The sequence below is a fragment of the Gobius niger genome (assembly GCF_951799975.1).
Source record: "Gobius niger genome assembly, chromosome: 9".
NCBI lineage: Eukaryota > Metazoa > Chordata > Actinopteri > Gobiiformes > Gobiidae > Gobius > Gobius niger.
The window spans coordinates 5,753,012-5,774,256 of NC_136860.1; the positions used below are offsets into that span (position 1 = coordinate 5,753,012).

Consider the following 21,245-nt stretch of genomic DNA (forward strand, 5'->3'; position numbering starts at 1 on the left):
GGGGCACAAGCCTTGAACGCAGCGCTGCTAAATGCGTTGCCCTAACCCGTTCTTTTTCGAGACAATTTGTGTCAGGTTCGGATTTCAGGACTGTCCCGGGACGTACAGACAGACGAACGATCGTTGCACGTGCTACCATGGTTTCCGTGGCAACCAAAGTTTCTATGGTAACGCTCATACACGCGCGCACGGCAGGGCTAACGTTAGCATTAGTTCGTTATCCTGAAGATACTTTCCTGTTCCTTCCCCTGGTTTTCTCTTCATGTTGCTGCTCACGGCCACAGAGGGAAACATGGCTGAAGGCGCGTCTGTCCGCCAGGTAAACACCGACATTAGAGTGATGCTAAAATCAAGCTTTTTGCACCTGTGTAGAGTTAGAGTGAGCTCGTGCCGTCAGCTGACTTGTATCACTGACTAGAAATGAATAGTAATAAAATCGTTTTTTTTTTTTTTATAATGTATGCCACAACTGACACATAAATCAAACAGTTACTCACAGTACTCAAGTAACATTTTTCCTCAAGTACTTTATTTCACTTTTATTTGAGTATTCATTTGGGTCAATACTCTTTACTCATATTTGAGTTACTTTTACTCGAGTAAATGTTTTGGATACTGTACCCACCATTGTATAATTTAATGGACATGACTGGAAAACGTTACCACCAAATATTGAAGTTATTTTTCACAGAAGGGTGTAATAGACATGCACTTCATACAGTTTTACATACATTTTCTTCAGTGTTTCATTTTTGTCACTTTTTCATCACGTTATTGTCACTTTTTTTGTCACTGATACATTTTTTGATTCTTATACTAAAATAATTGTCGTTTTTATTTTCCCCCTATGGCTGCTTTGAACAAAAATGTGCACATACGTCATTATAAAGCTTTTTTATCGGCGGTGAATGATAGAAATGGTCAGGTAGAGTGAAAGTTTTCTTGTGTCTTGTGCTCCTTCGCTCACAGTTCTTCATAGACCGCCTGCGGGCCTGCCTTGGCATAAAAGAGGAGCTGTGGACTGAGGACAAGCACAAAGCGCTGGATACTTTCGTTGATGACACTTCTATAACTGCTCTGCTGGTCTACATAGGATCTAATAAGGAACTAAAAGTGGAATTCACCATTCCATCAGAGGTACGTTCTCCATTCTCTACCCCCCTTATTCCTACGCCCCTTGAGCCCTTGTGTGAAACTGTATGAGTGCCAATGTCCGACATGACCCGGAACCGCCGTTTGTTTGCATGTGAACGGCTCTATGCATGAATCCACTTTGTAAGAGCTTTAGAGATTTATCCACCAGGCTATCAGGAAGCTGAACTCCCTCCCTTCCCTGACCTTCCTGTGCTTCCACCCCTCAACCCCCCCCCCCCCAGCCCCACACCAAGGGCTTGAGAGAAACCAAATGATGACAAAATATAACAAATGTCATAACTCGCGGGAGGTGTTCCAGGCATGTCCTAGTGGGAAAAGGCCTCGTGGAAGGCCCAGGACACGCTGGTGGGACTATGTCTCCGAGCTGGCCTGGTGACGCCTCGGGGTCCCCCCAGAACAGCTGGAGGAGGTGTGTGTGGATCGGGAAGTCTGGGCATCTCTGCTGAGACTGCTGCCCCCGGATAAAGCGGAAGAAAATTGATGGATGGATGGTCATAACTCATTCTGTGACATCATCTGCACACCCACACAGATAAACTGCTATTTATCTGTAGTTTCATCGTCTCAATCAATCAATCAATGATTTTGTGTAGCCCAATATCACACCAGGAGTTGCCTCACAGGGCTGCTGAACATTAAGGCAATTAAACAGAGCAACAAATATGACAATGTAAAGTTCAGGCAAATGAAGTATCCAGGCAAACATAAAGTTCTACTACGTGTCAGCAGCAGGAGGCGATGAACTGCGTGGGTGTCCCCCGTCCTTAGACCCTCCAGCACGATGAGGAAAAACTCAAAAACCCAGTGGGAGAATGAAACCTCCAGAATGGTAGGATGCCATGATCCTCCGCAATCCTCACCGAGATGTTGACGTTTGTAATCCTTAACACCATGTCCCTGTCTGAGGCACCCGTAACACAAGGCCCTTTCCATTACAGATACATTCTTAACATTTTTACATGCAAACAATGGAGGAGAATGTTCCTTGCAAAAAATACAAAGGCAATTTTGCACATTTTGAGCCGTTAAGGACCTCTTGTCAGAAGTGGCTTGTGTCAACAAAGTACCGGCCATTACTCCTTTGGAATGCAGTGTGTGTAATAAGGTTACAGGCAATGTCAGCTTCACGAGAAATAAATAACACAAAATCTTTAAAGAGGGGAAGGTGTCTTTCTCTCTTAAAGGGATATTTCAGGATTTTTAAACATAATGCCTCATTTCCTAGTGTTAGGATCTGGTTCTTTTGTATCACGCGAGAACAGTTTTTGGATATAGCCAAAGCATACACTGGAGATAGAAGTCGTCTCAAAGATAAGGCTTTTATTGCCATTGTTCCTAGTTACAAAGTTGTATAACCAGCTGGTGACTTCAGAGAAAGAGAAGAAGTGAAGTCCAGAACTCCGTTGACAGTCGCCTTTTATCCTAGTCTTGCACTTCTCTACGCAGAGAGGGTGACTGCCTATCAGTGAGTCAGTTGTTTGTGTCTATGTGTTTGTATATTATCTGTACTTTGCGTTATGTTCAGAATGATTATGGTGTGGACCATTTGTCTATCAGCTCATCTCAGTGACATGGTCTTCTTGTTGTGTAGCGTGTAAGCAAAGCATGAGTCAGAGGCTTGTTCAGATTTCGTTAGAATCCTTACAATCCCCCTGTTACTTACTCCCTAAGAGTAAGTATAATATTAAGTTTTAAAACTAAACAGTCTAAATTAGCCTTTAATTAACTCTAAACTAACTAAATTTCAGCTTGTGTTGTGTGTGATCCTATGTATAGTGACATTCCACCTTCACCTCCATAGCTCGGCGTGGCTTTAACGTGATGCTGACCACCCCCAAATCAGCTCTGCCACCCTTTCAGTTCCAGTCAATGCCAGCATGTAGCGTGTATTTTTTTTTTTTTTTTTTTGCAAAGCACATAGTGTATTATTTTTATTACTAAACATCGTGTACCTCCCAATAATCTAATTAAGCAAACCTACAACTATTTCTAGCAAAGCACAGCGTTATCATGTGTGATTAACTTTAGCAACATTGTGTATCAGTAATGTAGACCCTAGACTTTCACGTCCAAGAATTCCAGCCTCATGATCTCCATCTCACCAATATCTGTAACAGAATGAGGGGGGAAAAAATGGGGAAGTTACCCTACTCTCCCTCACCCCCATGTCTAACTTTGTTATTTTCCAATTGTCTTACCTGGTAAATTTGCGGTTTGTCTTCTATACTTTTATAAATGACTGTGCCTATGGCCTTTTTTAATTCAATTCAGTTCAAAACATGTATTGTCAATTCTTATCCCAATCAAAAAATGTATCTGTCTTATGGTCAATCCCCAGAAATACGAGACAATTACTATTATTTGTTATTTTAACTAAATTAATACCCAATATAGTTCCCTTTCTTCCAAAGTTTAATCCAAAGAAAAAAGAAAAAAAATGTTTTTGAAAACTGCTAAGCAAGAAACCACCACCAAGGCCAAACCACACTCCAGTCCCAACAGTCCCATGAACAGAGCCCCAAACATTCCCCTATGACCCAAACAAATCTGCAATGAACAGCACACACAAGGCAAAACTGAAACAACCTCCCCACAAGAAAACCAAGTATATCATAAGTACTAAATTTTAAAATACAAAATCATAATCAAGAGGCTCTTACCACCTCCGGCTGTTCAATCTTCTCATCCCCGAGTCTCCTTCCTGTATTTACTCCAGGACCCTGTACTTTGGTTCCTCGACAAGCGTGTCCTGTGCACCTTGGGATAAAAACTTCACAGCAGAGTTTAGTATTCTCATATATTCAATTATTTACTAGTGTTGCTCTTTCAACAATATTGTTTTGTCACTTGGCCCTACAGTCAGAGGACATGGCCTTTTTAACCTGTGAGATCCTCATGGAGCTTAAATCCACAGGCCTCCACAGAGTGAGATCTTATTCCAAATAGCACTATAGTGCAGTTAGCCATTTAAGTTTTAGTTTATGCACATACCCCCTGTTGATTTAGACTGTCCCCCTGTTCACATTTAAAGTAAGCAATTGCCTGTGATTCTTGTTTCATGACCAATCACAATTATTTATTTTTATTTGTTTATTACTTTTTTTTTTATTAACATTTTTTGTAGTTTACCTAGTTTTCTCGACGTGTTTGCGCACGGAACAACATTTTTATTTTATATTTTTGTATTTATTTATTTTTTTTATTCACCTTTTTTTCTAGTTTACCTAGTTTTCTCGACGTGTTTGCGCACGGAACTTAGTTTTCTCGACGTGTTTGCGCACGGAACAACATTTTTATTTTATATTTTTGTATTTTTGTATTTTTGTTTTCATTTTTTCTAGTTTACCTAGTTTTCTCGACGTGTTTGCGCACGGAACTTAGTTTTCTCGACGTGTTTGCGCACGGAACAACATTTTTATTTTATATTTTTTGTATTTATTTATTTTTTTGTCTTTCTTTGCGCGCTTTTTTTAGAAACTCAGGCCTGTGGCTTTTTTTCGGTCCTTGACCGGGTCCCTGACCAGCCCGCTTTTTACGGTCCGTGACCGCCGCAAGTTTATATAGTGGTCCCTGACCCCTGCGGATTTCGCGTAATTAACGACTTTTTTTCGGTCCCTGACCGGGTCCTTGACCAGCCGCCGCAAGTTTATATAGTGGTCCCTGACCCCTGCGGATTTCTATCTAAGTAACGACTTTTTTGCGGTCCTTGACCGGGTCCTTGACCAGCCGCCGCAAGTTTATATAGTGGTCCCTGACCCCTGCGGATTTCTACCTAAATAAATGAATCCTTGTAAGAAGGAACGGCAAAAATCTTTTCACTTTCTCTTGCCTTTGATCAGTGTATGTCCAAATTTAAATAGGAAGTACCAAACCTTAAGAGCGAGGCCACTCAAATATAGGGAAATAACACGCGAGAGCGTGGCAGAAATTTAGAAAAGGTTTTCTGCTTACCTTGTTCTATGGCGCCTTTCCCCTTTGAGTGGTCACGTGCTCAGGCTGCGGCTCCCACGTCTGCTCCTGTTTGGCCTGTCTCAGCACTGACGGAAATTTTTTTTTTTTTACAATAAATATTTTCAAAAAATAAGAGTGATCCTCTACTCTCGCGAAGATATCCGGGTTTCGGCACCAATTGTTAGGATCTGGTTCTTTTGTATCACGCGAGAACAGTTTTTGGATATAGCCAAAGCATACACTGGAGATAGAAGTCGTCTCAAAGATAAGGCTTTTATTGCCATTGTTCCTAGTTACAAAGTTGTATAACCAGCTGGTGACTTCAGAGAAAGAGAAGAAGTGAAGTCCAGAACTCCGTTGACAGTCGCCTTTTATCCTAGTCTTGCACTTCTCTACGCAGAGAGGGTGACTGCCTATCAGTGAGTCAGTTGTTTGTGTCTATGTGTTTGTATATTATCTGTACTTTGCGTTATGTTCAGAATGATTATGGTGTGGACCATTTGTCTATCAGCTCATCTCAGTGACATGGTCTTCTTGTTGTGTAGCGTGTAAGCAAAGCATGAGTCAGAGGCTTGTTCATATTTCGTTAGAATCCTTACACTAGTTATCCAGAGTGTTGCTGATTTCTGGAGATATTTTTTTCAAATTCATGCAGTTCTTATATTTGAAGAGTTTTGTGGCGCTAGGCTAATGCAAGGCTAGTGCATTTCTACGATATCAGCTAGCCTGCATTAAAAACAGTCTGACACGCTCCACAGAGCACCTGAGGCAAATCACATATGTCGATAGAATCATTTTAACCATTTTGCATTTAAAATACATTATATTTGAGCAGCATCTGCTTCATGGTTGTATAAGCTACGCAGCGGCCGAGTGATCAGCTAGAAAATAGTCCCTCAAAATGCGATCATTCATGTGATGCAAGGTCAGTTATGTTCCAAAAATTGCTCTATCGACACAGACATTTATATGGTTAGTCTGGTGTTATAAGTGCCTCAGGTGCTCTGTGGAGCGGGCCAGACTGTTTTTAATGCAGGCTAGCTGATACCATAGGCATGCGCTAGCCCAGCACAAGCCTAGTGCCACGAAACTCTTCAAATATAAGAACTGCATGAATTACAAAAAAAATATCTTGAGAAATCAGCAACACTCTGGATAATTAGGAAATGAGGCCCTATGTCAAAAATCCCTTGATATCCCTTCAAACTTAAAGTCACTTGCCTGTTCCAGAAGAAGGAGTAGGCGTTGACGTCACAAAGTCCCTTACAACTGAGTCCGCTGGTGGATATGAGCGCTTGGATCTACAGGAGGCATATTTGGTTCATCATGTGTGCATGTATTCAGCTCTTCATTCAAATTTTTCAGCCACACCGACCTTTGTAGGCATGTTTGTGTTCCTCTTACTCCCTTTTCTGTTCTTGTTCAAGCTGCCTTATGAAAATAATTTTCTTTTCTTCTTCAAGTAGTAAATCATATTTGATCCACTTCGCTGCTAAATCTGCAATAGCTTCAGCTGTCATGGCAGCTAATGCTGCTGTGCAATCTTCATCCGAGCGGTTGGATATGGAGGTATCTGAACCAAACACAGAATGGGCATACTGTATTTACACGTTTATGCATTCTGCTCATCTCTCTTCTTCATCCAAGTCTTCTTCATCCTCAACAGCTCTGCTGTATGCTACTGACATTATATCATTTGTCACAGCTTGTCATGCATCTACTCGTCTTCTCATCTCTACAGATGGGGAAATCAATTTTCAAATTTCATTGAACAGATTCATAATGTTCTCATTGATCCCTTCAAACCTTCAAACCTTCAAACCTTCAATCCATCCATCCATCCATCCATCCTGCAGGTGGTGGGTCTACGGAAGGACGGCCTCACGATTCAAACCGGGCCTGTTGGTCTCTCATAAGGGGCTTCTGAACTGCTCTTTGTCTGACCCGTCACCTAGGACCTGTTTGCCCTGGGAGACCCTACCAGGGGCACGAAGCCCCCGCCAACAGAGCTCCCAGGATCATTCGGGTGCTCAAACCCCTCCACCACGTTAAGGTGACGGTTCCAGGAGGGGTCAAACCTTCAATCAATTTCCAAATTTCTTTTTTCGGACATATAAGTCTATAATTTATTTCTTGAGTCACACACATCCGTTTTCCCTTTTTTGTACAGAGAGAGGAATTCCCTCTCTTCAGTCTCCACTTCATCCTTACAGGTTTTTTCAGTTGTTCATCACCATTTTTCATTGGAGCAGCTTCGAGTATTGGCCGTTCAGCCGCTCGCACTCCCTGATCCATTCCAACAAATCCAACAAATATGAATGGGGAAGTCTGTGTTAACCAAAGATCACAAATTATCGGTGATATCAAATATTACTTCATCAATAAAAGTTTTCTTTAAAATCCCTTATAGAAAATTTGAGTAAAAAAAAGTCCATAGTCCATAGAGTCCAAACTTCCAATTGGTGCACCAGAAGGTACGCACGAGTCTCTTTCCAACACAATATTAAACGTTCATTGTCACTTTGCAAAATATGCCTTCATTATCCTTTCGCTAGTGCTAGGTTCTGTTTAACAAACATTTGAAAGCGATGTCTTCACAATGTCCACAGTGCACACACGTTGTATGTAACGATGTTACATGTGTGTATGTGGCGTTGTTCACCGCTGCTCGCAGCCGAACCCTGGCTCCACAAAGCATCACACCGTAGGGAAAGCTTTTACTAAAGCAGCCATGTGGAAAGATGAGCGGATAGGTGGTTTTCCTTTCCATTTAAGTTTTATTTTGTACCTTCCATTTCCACTGTAAAAGCTAAAATAGTACAAACAACAGTGATTTTTTACAATACAAACAATATCCAACAATAATACAAAAACAAACCTTTTTCCTCTTCCAACTAGGCGCTAAGAAACCATCCAGAATAAAGCCTCCAAAATAAAGCTCTAGGTCCATTACACCTAGTCTTAAATGTAGGGACTGTGCCTGCTTCTTTAACGTGAGCTGGGAGTTTATTCCATAAAACCGGAGCTTGGTAGCTAAAGGCATGAGAATCAGAAAAGTATTTTACCGCCAAACTGTTTCTGTCTGTACAGGGCGCAGATGTTATGGCCTATTTCTTCCGTGAGCAGGGAGCCTTCATCAGCACACAGACGTTTGACGAAGCGGTGCAGTTTGGCACAGTGCATGGAGATCCCAAGGAGAGTTTGCTCCAACACATGGAGGCTATACATGCCCCTTTGGTGTTCCACAGCTCAGACTGGGAGAAGAACATGAAAGATGACTACACCAACAGCATGCACGTTTTTCTGACCCACTTGAAAGGTTTGTGTCTCCAACAGGCAGGAACTCATGTGTATGGTGACCATCTCAAGGCGTCCTACCGGCCTGTCCGACGGGCTGTGCAGAAATGAAAGCTGGGATCCTATTTCATTTGGTATTTTAGCAAAGCATGAACAGACATAGTATTTCAATCCAGAAAGTTTGATTGTTGGTTCACGCCAGTGTTGTTATTGCCAAACAAAGACTATAATAAACCTGCTTTGTTATGCCCCTGTCTTTAAAGGAACAGGCCACCGTTTAGAACATATCTCAGTATGGAATAATGACAATGTGACTAAAACAGAGTTTTTGTTAACGAGACGAGATGAAAAAGAGAGCAAGTGGTTCTTCAGTCATTCATAATCAGGGCTTGAGCGTGGAGCCGAGGACACACCCGCTACCTGTGACACAGAGGGCGCCGTCAGGTCACATGGACATGGATGCTCCAGTCCAGTCCATCGTCTGAGCGCAACTGTTTGTGATGTAACTTTCTCCTTTCTCAGAAAAATCTTTTTTTTTTACCAGTCAAAGGGACTAGACGGAGTTTAAAATTGTTAAAATGATGTTTTTTCTACCCCTTACTTGCTCCAGCAATGTCCTAATATGTAGAATGAGCCCATACCCTTCCACCCCAACTGCAGCTAAAATCATGCACTGTCACTCAAAAGTTGTTACTTCAGGCCAAAGTACTGTCATGCACGAGCTTAATATAGAAACTGTCGTTATGCGTATGACCTGAGGTGGCAGTAGCGAGTATAAAAATGGCAACTTCCATCTAGTCCCTTTAAATAGAGTAGCTAGGGATGTTTTACAGTTAAGACAATTATAAAAGGATGCGGTGGGTAACCCCATGAATTTTAGAAGCCACGGTTTACCTCTCAGGCGAGGTACAAGCTGTACGTAAACTTACCGGTGATTGAGCAAGGCAGAAGGACGGACTTCTCCAGAGATGCATCCACCCAAAGAAATATTTGAAGCCAGCTTTGGATATCTATAAGATGACCAGGTGTCGGAAAGTTGAAGCAAAAGGCTGCGTTGAAAATTAACAACATCTTCGCCCAGCCCTAGTTTGTAGTATTATCACCAAGTACTTGGGTGCTCTTATTTGACTACTTTTACTTGTACTTGTAGTACTGTGTTAATGTGCTGACATCGGCCAGCTTCAGCGTGAGCGTTGCAGGGACTGCTGTGTGTGACATGTGGCTCATGTGTCTACAGATGAAGTGTACAAAGACTCGGGCAGGACAGTACTGTACGTCCCCATGGAGGCCCTTGAGCACAGCCCCAAAGAGGCCTGCGTGGACCGCAAGCTGGTGCAGAGGATGGAGAGTAAGCAGAGGACTATTCTGTAGCAGTCACACACAAAAATCACACTCTAAAAAGTCTACACCAGTGGTCCCACAGAGGACCAGAAGCTCCTGTGATGTTAAACAATATTACAAGTGTGCAGTATAGATACAGATGGTATCTTTGCAAATGCCCATATACAGGCGCTCATCATATAATTAGAATATCATGAAAAAGTGCATTCACTTCTGTAATTCAACATATGCAGAGGCGTAGCTTGCCATAAGGCAAGGCAAGCAGCTGCCTGGGGCCCCCAACAGTCAAGGGCCCCATGAACCAACCTGTTATTCAGAAGCCTGCAGTAAACGCTTGACATACACAGTTTTCCTAAGGATTTTAGTAATGCAGTTACATCACATCGCCACCGACGCTCCGTGGCGCTGTTCATCCTCATCCTGCTGCTGCTTTAGTGAGTCATGGTTCCCTAATGTTAACTTATCATGAGCAGTGGACAGACTTTTTTACTCATGGCGCCACCAGATTATGTTTCTAATAATGAAACCAGTTTATTGTAACTCTCTTAATGACCTAAAGAGTCTCAGTCTTCTGTTCTGAGGAAAACTTATGCAGAAAACTGCATTATGGGAGTTGTCAGGGGACCCGCTCCTGCCCAAATGACGTCCTCAGTCCCAGTGCGCAGTACACCTAGTGGCCACCAGAGGGCCCTCTACCGACCTTCGTGCTTGGGGCCCCTTGGTACCCTTGCTACGCCACTGAATATACGATATAGACTCATTACATGCAAAGTGACATATGTCAAGCCTTTGTTTGTTATCATTTTGATAATATGGCGTACAGTCCATGTTTCTGAGATTTTTAATTTGGGTTTTTTGCAAGCTGTGATCCATAATAAGCAAAATGATAACAAATAAAGGCTACATATCTCACTTTGCATGTAATGAGTCTATCAGTTTCACAGTTTAATAACATAGTTGAATAACAGAAGTAAATGCACTTTTTCATGATATTCTAATTATATGATGAGCATCTGTATGGTCATGTTCGAAGCAGCCAGAGGGGGGAAAACTAAAGAAGAGAAAATTACTTAAACAAATGCTGAATTATTAATACAGATACAGAGACCTGGAGAGGAGCAAAATGGTTCAACAACCCACAAATACTTAAAAAACAGACAATGCTAACCAGGAAGGTACGTTAGCTTCATTCTACATATGCTAACGTTAGCAACAAGTGCCGTTTTTCAGGACAAATTGTGACTCCCATGAGATGTTTTCTTCCTCCTTGTATGACGCGTTGCCGTCTGTATCTATACAGCATTTTCGACTTGCATTTGAATAAATTTACACTGGCAGCCTTTGTGATGGTTAGGGTTAGGGTAACATTTAGTTAAATATTGGGGGGATCGAGAGACAGTCACTTCCAAGGGGTCTTAATCTAAGATTAAATGTTTTATAATTCATGTTTGGACAAAATTATGAATCAAATCTGACTAAAGTAGCCAGGTTTGAATACTGAGGGGGTTGTAACCCCCCATTTTGAGAATCAAACTTCATCGTAATATATTTCCTTTACTGACTGTAGCTTAGTAATGTTACTATGTTGTGTCTTCAAGCCGTCATGATCCACTGGATTGACCAGATCAAGAAACTGCTAAATGAACAAGAAATAACCAAAATGAGCGACTCGGGTGGCCTGCTGCAGGAGATCGAGCTGTGGAGGAGCCGCTCGGACAAGCTGTCGGACTTCAGCCTTCAGCTCCAGAATGCAGGAGTCAAGCACATCCACAGCATCCTGGAGCTCAACAAATCTCGCTTCGCACAGCACTTCTCTGAACTGGCCCATGAGATACAGGTGCCTGGCGATTACTCAAAAGTGCATGAATGGAGTGAAATACTGCTCCAGGCAGTGGCAGTTCAGGAACAAGTTCTCCATACTGAGATATGTTCTTTCCTGAGCTTAGGCGAGTTTATACATACCTGTCTGGTCTTTGTGCGTGCCCGACCCGTGGAAGAGCTTGGTCGCTGCTTGGTCGCTTACAACTTCACCCCCGTTTGGAGCTATAGGAATATGCTAGGAGAGGCCAAATGCTAGCAACATCTTTGATCTTTTTGCATGACTGAGTGCACACAGCTCTTCCATACTGTGATATGTTCTTACCTTAGCATAGACGAGTTGATGCGTACCTGTCTGGTCTTTACGCGTGCTCTCAGTCCAAAGACCAAAGATGTTATTTGCATTTAGCCTCTCCTCCTCTCCTCTATGGGGCCAAACGGAGGTGAAGTTAGAAGCGACAGAGCTCTTCCACGCTTTCCCTATATAAATACAGTTACGTGAGAACAACAGTTACAAGATCCAAGTATAATTACGCAAAATTAAACATGTCGATTTTCTTAGTGGATAAAAAGGGGAGCTATTTTGTAAGGCGTAATAATACCTATAATAGGTTTAAACTATGCCATAGATTAAAGCTCAAAAAAGTCTTTACTCAGTACAGATGGAGTAACCAAGTCCAGGAGGAGTACTGTTACTTCAAAATCATTTTAAAAGCACTGATAGCGTGTCTGTGTGTGTGTGTGTGTGTGTGTGTGTATGCGTGTGTGTGTGCAGAAGTGCTCTGAGCAGGCGGAGTCCAACATGAAGTTCCTGTCCGTACTGAGGGAGCCGTGCGAGGAACTGGCCACGCTCACGCCCAGTCAGGTGGTTCCTAAGCTGAAGCACCTCATCAATATCATCCGCGTCATTTGGAACCACTCGCCGCACTACAACAGCAGCGACAGGATCACGGGCCTGTTCCACAAGGTGCAGCGCACGCCCCCGGGCAGAGCCAGGTCCATGTGTCTGTCACTGACGCACCTGTATTTTCCTTTGCGGCGCAGATGAGTAATGAAATCATTCACATCTGCCTGAAGAGCATCTCTCTGGACCACATTTTCAAAGGCTATGTGGTCTCCAGCAAAAACTCCCTCGCAGTCTGCATCCAGTGTTGTTTGGACTGGAAGGACATTTATCTGAAGGTTTCTCAGATTCATTGCCCGTAAGAAAAACCTTCTGTAGAGTTTGCTGACAACTACTGTATGTTCTAACACTATTCATTTATTTATTTCAATCAATATTTAGCAAGCTAATAGTTAAAGGAGACATTTCATGCTTTTTCTCTGGCATTTTGAGATCACACACATACCACATCCGTCAACACTTTTCAAGAGGCAATATTGACCTAAAACTACTTGAAAACGAAAACAGAAACAAGTCATTTATATCCATTTATGTCCAAAAGGGATTCAGACCTGCGTTAAGCAAACGTCACTTTAGTCATCACCAAAACACAGTGTCAAGGCGAAAATGTAAGTAAGTAAGTAAGTGCTTTATTTGTCATTGTACAACAAAATATTGTTCAGATGTTAGTCCTGAGCCGCTGCGACTGAGCCGGGCTGCCACTGTGGGCCGACCTGACCAGCATGTTTTTGGAGGTTAGAGAAAATGTCTCTCCCTAACCAAACCAACAAAAAAATAACTATGGCACCATGAAGAAAGCATGATGGTGAATATAGCAGCTGTTTCATGAGGACAGTTCTGTAGCGATGTGTTGTTTCTGAGACGTGTGACGTTAGTGTCACAGTCAGGTTTAGCGTATTAACTATTATTGCAAAATCAAGCAAACTCCGCGAAATCAGTGTGGCATTGTAACTTTTCCAAAAGCCTGCAACTTTCCCGCGGCTTTTGCACAACAAACGTGAGTTTCTGATCAGTTACAGTATTTTCCGGACTATAAATTACCCTTTTTTTCATAATTTGGCTGGGTATATGACTTATTTGACGCAGGTGCAATTTACATATCAAAATATATCATTTCACAGGTTCGTTATTTTCAGACTGACAGCCGCTAGAGGGCGCTCTAGACTTGTGTTCCAGTATCTGATATATAAAATAAAATTAGGAACGATTGTCAAGTTCATTTCAGTAAAGCTCTTGTCCTCTGGGGTTTCTTTCGCAGCCAGCGATCAATTGAAGCACCTTATTATACAACTATACTATATACAACTATACTATACTATAAAGCGCACGTCGTAATTACCATTAGTCCATTGATTCCGTTCATTTTTAAAAATATGACGTTGATAAAACAGATGAAACAGTGGGAAAAACTAATCCGAGATGCCTTTCTCTCTGTAGATCTACAAAACCATGGCTTTTGGATTCCACCAGCATTTTTGTGATGGTGGACATGTATGTTCAAAGGTTTAACGTGTTGGTGGAGGTAAACCTGTCCTTCAGAGCAGACAGTATTCATTCGGAACACGTGAGTAACCCATTTGTTGTGTGCCGAGCAGGTGTGTGACTGCCAGCATCAGTTTGCTCGCTGGGTGGACGGTGAGCAGAAACCCCTCCCCGTCTTCGGTGGGTGTGAGGGGCCGGAGTTCACTCGCAACCGTTTGGATTTAGAAAGAAAGTTCCACCAGGGCCTGAGAAGCCTGCACGCTGTGGGCGAAGGCATCCTGGACGTGAAGGACACTGCCTGGAGGGAGGAGTTCACCAGGTAGAGCCCATCTGACTGTGCTGCGATTGCCTGTTGTCCCACGAGCTGAATAAAAATACGTGTTTACAGATAAGACGAAGGTAATCCAATTTATAGCTGAAAATATACGATGGAGAATGGTTCATCTAATAATGTGCAGCAAGTGAAGATGGGCTGCTGCTCTTCTTTTGCTAATGTTGGCTACGTTAGTAGAAAACAAGTTTAATCGATGTCTTATGTTGCCTGAAAAAATACAATAAAATAATAATGATAATTATGAAAATAAGCATAAATCAATCAAATAAAAATATATAATATATAACTCAACAAGAAAATATCAGGTGACAGAGGCCGCCATTGGCATTGCTTCACCTGCCATCTTGAGTAACGAAAACATAATTTTATTGACCCTTTTCCACATTTTAGAACATGTTTGCAGAGCTGTGCACTACAGGGTTAGCAGCTTCTATATGGATGTTTGTTACTTGGAGTTATTCTGTTACTCCGCGCATTATACAGACATAGAATCTTCACTCAATCTTGTGATACAATCAGGATACAATGCTGTTGCTATGTTCTGACATCACAGGCGTGTCCGAGTTACAGCATATCCATTCGGGATTAGAGATAAAATAAATAACATTAATTTGAAATGATTTTACTAAAGGTAAAACGTTGTCACCCAAATAATGACCTCAGTAAGAGAAGAGTGTGTGATGAAAATATTACTTGAGTGTAGAAGTATGATGTACACAGTGTGTTGAAAAAGTTTCCGTACCCCTCTAACTTTTCAACATTTTGCCACGCTGTGGTCCACAAACATAAATATACTAGCAGAGACCGGGCCTTCGGCCGGGCCTCGCTAGTCTCCACATTCGATATTCTGAGATTATGAGTGATTACAAAGAAATGTCCAACCCGTCACACAGTTCAGCTGTAGACCAGTGGTTCCCAACCCATTCCAAAAACTATGGCCACTACAAATGAGTAAAAGAATGAAGGCAAAAAACAATTTCAAACAAACTCCAATTGGAGTGTTTGATGCACCCGTGCTCCTTTCTTATAAACTACGACAATATTTTCGCTAAACTCGGGGAACAGGATTCAAGAGACAGTGGAATAATTATGGATAAATATTAGGGGTTCAGCTTTAACGGTTTGGTTCACGGTGCAGGACCCGCGGTTTGGTGCATCACGGTAGTGTACAATAAAAAAAATAATGAGTAGGTTTTGAAATGAAATAGCCTAATGATCGTTAGACAGTATTTATAACCTTACAATAAAATTGGCAATGCTTTCAAAGCTGCTTTAGAATTAAATGTACCTCTGGGCTCACAATACGTCAAAGCAAAATAGAAAACAAATGGTACAGCAGCAAAGAAAAAAAAAAAGAAAATGCAGTGCAGGCCATGCGCTCGTTAAGTTGTAGTTTCATTTTCGCTTTTACTCACACGGAGGATAAATAAGTCGGAGCAGCGCGTTTGATTAGAGGCTCGTGTTTGAGCAGGTTTTGGGCACGCACGCACACACACACACATACACACACGCACACACACGCACACACACGCACACACACGCACACACACGCACACACACGCACACATCGCCCTGTTTGGATGCACGCGCACACATACATACACACACGCACGAAGACACACACACGCGCGCACACACACATCGCCCTGTTTGGATGCGCGCACACGCACGGCAGTCAGATCTCGTGCACTCGCGTTTTTGTGACAGCGGGTTGTCCTCGGACAGCAGCACCACCAACCACGCACACACTCAGTACTGTCGCCAGGCTTCCTGGTGTTCCCAAACGGTCTCCCATCCCAGTCCTAACCAGGCCCTTCCCTGCTTAGCTTCCGAGGAACGGTCTCCCATCCCAGTTCTAACCAGGCACTTCCCTGCTTAGCTTCAAAGTCGGTCTGGGAAATAAACATGGCGGCGCCCAGGCGGCGGCCATTGAGATTGCGTTTTCTATAATAGATTTAATTGAAATTTGATTTGAAAGACACACACTAAGTGACACACAATTGTAAAGTGAATTGAAATGTATACATGATTTAGAACTTTTTTTATAAGTAAAAAACTGAAAAGTGGGATGTGCAAAAGTATCTAAACCCCCTGAGTTAATATTTTGTGGACCCGCCTTTTGCTGCGATTACAGCTGCCAGTCTGTGGGGGTTCGTCTCTACCAGTCCTGCACATCTTGAGACTGGATTTTTTACCCATTATTCTTTGCAAAACAGCTCAAGCTGTGAACGGCCGTTTTCAGATCTTTCCACAGATTCTTGATTGGATTTAGGTCTGGACTTTGACTTGTCCTTTCTGACACATATTTTTTGTTTAATGAGATTCTATACCTTTTAGATTGTATTTTTATCGTGTACAGCACTTTGGTCAACTTTAGTTGTTGTACGGCATTGAGATGTTAAACTTAATTGCTTGATTAATCAAATTATGTCTAAACAAGACATAAAAATACTGAATCCAGACCAAAGTGTAGCCAAAATGGAACTGAAGCATTGGTCTTTTAGTCAATCTCATTGTGAACATGCTGTCTCTGCACGTTTTCAGGTTTCAAGCCTTGATAAAGAACCTGGAAGTGACCGCACAGAACCTAATCAATTCGGTCTTTAGGCCGGTCAACAGAGTGGAGGAAGGCGTCCATCTGCTCTACGCCTTCTGGCCGATGGCAGGTCGAAAGGTATTTACTCTTTCCCAAACATCCAAACATCTGAAATATTTTGTCATAATTTTAGTAAAAGCTATTTTTTTGCTGACTAAAATGAGCCTAAAACTAAATGAAAAGAAGAGACTAAAATCATCCAAACATTTTTGAAAGAGCCTCATATCATTTCAGCTCACAGCCAAAGGAACAGCTCTGAGCTTTGTTCATTAAGCAGAGGAATATGATTCGATTTGATGATAGTAAAATAATAAGTTGACTAAATTAATCTTAGTTTTAGTCGACTAAATTCACATGCAATTTTAGTCGACTTAAAGTGATAATCTGGAAGTCTAAATGCATCACAGATTTTTATAAAATGTCAGAACCTGGTCTTGCATTTGTAAAGTAAGTAATAATATATAATTTCTTATAAAGTCACTCCTTCCTGGATCTCAGCGACTAATCAGAGTCTAGTATCCTCCTGCTTGACCAATGAGACAAGCTTTTACTGTGAACCAGCCTGTCAGGTTCAATCAGAAAGGAAGGGGGAGGAGCTTGATTGTTTTGAAAACTTTGTTCCCGCTCTCCTCATTTTGCAAACTAAGAAGGGCTTTCTGGTTAAAGAGGAGAGGAATTTGATTATTTACTTTCAAATTTCACTCTGTTCCTCCTCACTTTGAACTTACAGACTATCACTTTAAAGTAGACTAAAATTTGATTGGGTCAAAAATTGAGGTAATAAAATGAGGAGGGGGGGTTAGAAAATGGGAAAACATTGCGGCAAAATAAAACAATTGGGGAAAATGGGTCACATGCTGTCTCTGGACCAACAGCATCAAAATTTGGATCCAAAGAGAGAAGATTTTTTTTTCCCTTGGTGCTTTCGATGCTTTTTCGATATCAGTAGTACCTAAACTTTTTTTCTGATCCCATTCTAGTTCTTCTTGTTTGTTCTTTCCAGGCCATCGAAAACACCATCAAGGAGAAGTGTGAACAAGTCTACGGCATTATGAATAGAGAGTTTAGATTGGTGAATAAGGAGCTGAGTCAGGGTCCCCGGGGTTTCCCATACTACATGCCTCGGGTCATAGCCCATGCCCACTGGATCAGAGCCCTGAAGCAGAGCCTGAAGAGGCCCATGGAGGTGAGACAATGCATTAACACGGCATTCACACTGCATTAACACGGCATTCACACTGCATTAACACGGCATTCACACTGCATTAACACGGCATTAACACGGCATTAACACTGCATTCACACTGCATTCACACTGCATTAACACTGCATTAACACGGCATTAACACTGCATTCACACTGCATTAACACGGCATTAACACGGCATTCACACGGCATTCACACTGCATTCACACTGCATTCACACTGCATTCACACGGCATTAACACGGCATTCACACTGCATTAACACTGCAGTAACACTGCATTAACACTGCATTCACACTGCATTTACACTGCATTAACACTGCATTAACACTGCATTAACACTGCATTAACACGGCATTAACACGGCATTCACACTGCATTAACACTGCATTCACACTGCATTAACACGGCATTCACACTGCATTCACACTGCATTCACACGGCATTCACACTGCATTCACACGGCATTCACACTGCATTAACACTGCATTAACACGGCATTAACACTGCATTCACACTGCATTAACATGGCATTCACACTGCATTAACACGGCATTAACACTGCATTCACACTGCATTAACACGGCATTAACACTGCATTCACACTGCATTAACACGGCATTCACACTGCCTTCACACGGCATTCACACTGCATTAACACGGCATTCACACTGCATTAACACGGCATTCACACGGCATTCGCACTGCATTCGCACTGCATTCACACTGCATTAACACGGCATGCACACTGCATTCACACTGCATTAACACGGCATTCACACTGCATTAACGCGGCATTAACACGGCATTCACACGGCATTCACACTGTATTAACACGGCATTAACACTGCATGCACACTGCATTCACACTGCATTAACACTGCATTCACACTGCATTCACACTGCATTCACACTGCATTAACACGGCATTAACACGGCATTCACACTTCATTAACACTGCATTAACACAGCATTCACACTGGATTAACACGGAATTCACATTGGATTAACACGATGATGGAATTATATTTCCTTGACCCAACCCTGCACACAGATAGCAAAACAGCAATGGGAATAATTTGGAATTTGTACAGAGCGAGACACACATGGAGTTTGTTTGCAGCGACAGCAGTGCAGACAAACATGGTTCTTCTGCAGTGACTTCTGATCAGCAGCTAATGGAAGCGAGCCTCGATCATTCTGATTGGCAAACATGTCTGTTAAAGCAACCCTCAGACCCTAGAGGTTAGGTAATCGCAGTAGCTAAAACCTCAATTTCAATTTGATAATGGTTAAATGTGCAGCTCTATACAGCACACAGGAAATCTGGCATTTAAGGGCAGTTTTCAGATTTTGGTTTCCTGATACTGTATGTAAGTTTCTCCTGGAAACAGAGAAGAATTCTAATCTACACAATCAAGAGTTCGAATCAACTTTCTTTCACAAATTCCTATAGAAATGTGTGACATACTTAAGTGTAGCGGCCGGGATGAGAATCAGCACCTCCAAATCCAAGGCCATGGTTCTCCACCGGAAAAAGGTGGCTTCCCCTCTTCAGGTCGGTGGGGAGTCCTTGCCTCAAGTGGAGGAGTTCAAGTATCTCGGGATCTTGTTCACGAGTGAGGGACGGATGGAGCGTGAGATCGACAGACGGATCGGTGCGGCGTCAGCAGTGATGCGGTCGCTGTATCGGTCTGTCGTGGTGAAGAGGGAGCTGAGTCGGAGGGCAAAGCTCTCGATTTACCGATCGATCTACGTTCCCACCCTCACCTATGGTCATGAGATTTGGGTAATGACCGAAAGGACAAGATCGCGAATACAAGCGGCCGAAATGAGTTTCCTTCGCAGGGTGGCTGGGCGCACCCTCCGAGATCGGGTGAGGAGCTCAGCTACCCGGGAGGAGCTCGGAGTAGAGTCGCTGCTCCTTCACGTCGAAAGGAGCCAGCTGAGGTGGCTCGGGCATCTGTTCCGGATGCCTCCTGGTCGCCTCCCGCGGGAGGTGTTCCAGGCATGTCCTAGTGGGACAAGGCCTCGTGGAAGACCCAGGACACGGTGGTGGGACTATGTCTCCGAGCTGGCCTGGTGTCGCCTCGGGGTCCCCCCAGAACAGCTGGAGAAGGTGTGTGTGGATCGGGAAGTTTGGGCATCTCTGCTGAGACTGCTGCCCCCGCGACCCGGCCCCGGATAAAGCGGAAGAAAATGGATGGATGGATGGATACTTAAGTTTCCAGACTTTAAATGATTTGTAAATGAATTGTCCACACTTTGGTGTGGTCTCCAGGTGCTGCAGAAAGCCGTGTTCCTGCCGCAGACGGACAGTCATAAGCAGGTGTTGGTCACTCACGCTCAGACGGTGCAGCTGTTGGATGAGACCATGAGGCGGGTCTTCAGTGACTGGACACAGGGCCTGGATGGACAGTTCCTCGCCAGGCTGGGGCAGACACTGATGGTGCGCTGTAAAGACCACAGTGCACGGCTGGATCTCAACTTTGACGCGTAAGTGCGGCTCTCAAATGAGGGATTTGCGGCAGCTAGAAACGAGTTTAAGAAACAGTGAAGTTTTTACTATGTCTTTCACACTTTATTTCAAGACATACAGCTTTTATTTGCATGTAAAGTTTATCCGATTTGAGATTTTTTCTGCTTTTTATGAATAAGCACATTTTTTAGGGGGCCCATGAAACAGGTAACAGGAAGCAGATTTATTCCATAAGGTTTGATGTTGTGAATAAAAAGAACACCTTTTTGAGAAGGACAGATGTGAAGAAGAAAAGTAATGTGAGATCTTCAGCATTTAGTGGCTGGACAGACTCCCATGGTGATGTTATACACAGCAGTGGTCCCTCCCCAAGCTTACACGAGGAGAACATCCAAACTCCACAGAAAGAAAACAGTCCGACCGGGAATCAAACCTAGGACCTAATCCCTGCCCCAAGCTCCACCACCTCGACCTGCACTTTTCTTTTGATACCATATTGGTGTCGTTTAATGGTACCCAGCCCTGTGAGTAACCATAGAGATGGTAAGTGAAGTAAGTCAAGGCATCAGTCGAACTTCCCATACAGCCGCTGGGTCACTAAAAGGTCAAATATGCACATAAACACTTTTAAATACACACTCAGGCCAAATGAAAGTCCTGTCAGCGGAGGAGCGAGACTGGAA

At 42.9% G+C, this 21,245-nt stretch overlaps 1 protein-coding gene across 1 annotated transcript in view; it reads left to right on the top strand.

Annotated features, from left to right (window-relative positions):
- Nucleotides 1-227: 227 nt before the first annotated feature.
- The window catches only part of dnah2 (dynein, axonemal, heavy chain 2), a gene marked incomplete at its 3' end in the record, with an annotated part of 104,648 nt that continues 83,630 nt past the window's right edge, over nucleotides 228-21,245 (top strand). Inside the window, exons 1-12 of the mRNA XM_079563752.1 lie at nucleotides 228-319; nucleotides 970-1,137; nucleotides 8,197-8,425; nucleotides 9,641-9,751; nucleotides 11,343-11,581; nucleotides 12,338-12,529; nucleotides 12,607-12,764; nucleotides 13,904-13,988; nucleotides 14,062-14,267; nucleotides 16,827-16,956; nucleotides 17,882-18,064; nucleotides 20,365-20,579. Coding sequence (XP_079419878.1) covers nucleotides 263-319; nucleotides 970-1,137; nucleotides 8,197-8,425; nucleotides 9,641-9,751; nucleotides 11,343-11,581; nucleotides 12,338-12,529; nucleotides 12,607-12,764; nucleotides 13,904-13,988; nucleotides 14,062-14,267; nucleotides 16,827-16,956; nucleotides 17,882-18,064; nucleotides 20,365-20,579 — 1,973 coding nt within the window. The 5' untranslated portion in view covers nucleotides 228-262. The remainder of the gene's footprint in view (nucleotides 320-969; nucleotides 1,138-8,196; nucleotides 8,426-9,640; nucleotides 9,752-11,342; nucleotides 11,582-12,337; nucleotides 12,530-12,606; nucleotides 12,765-13,903; nucleotides 13,989-14,061; nucleotides 14,268-16,826; nucleotides 16,957-17,881; nucleotides 18,065-20,364; nucleotides 20,580-21,245) is intronic.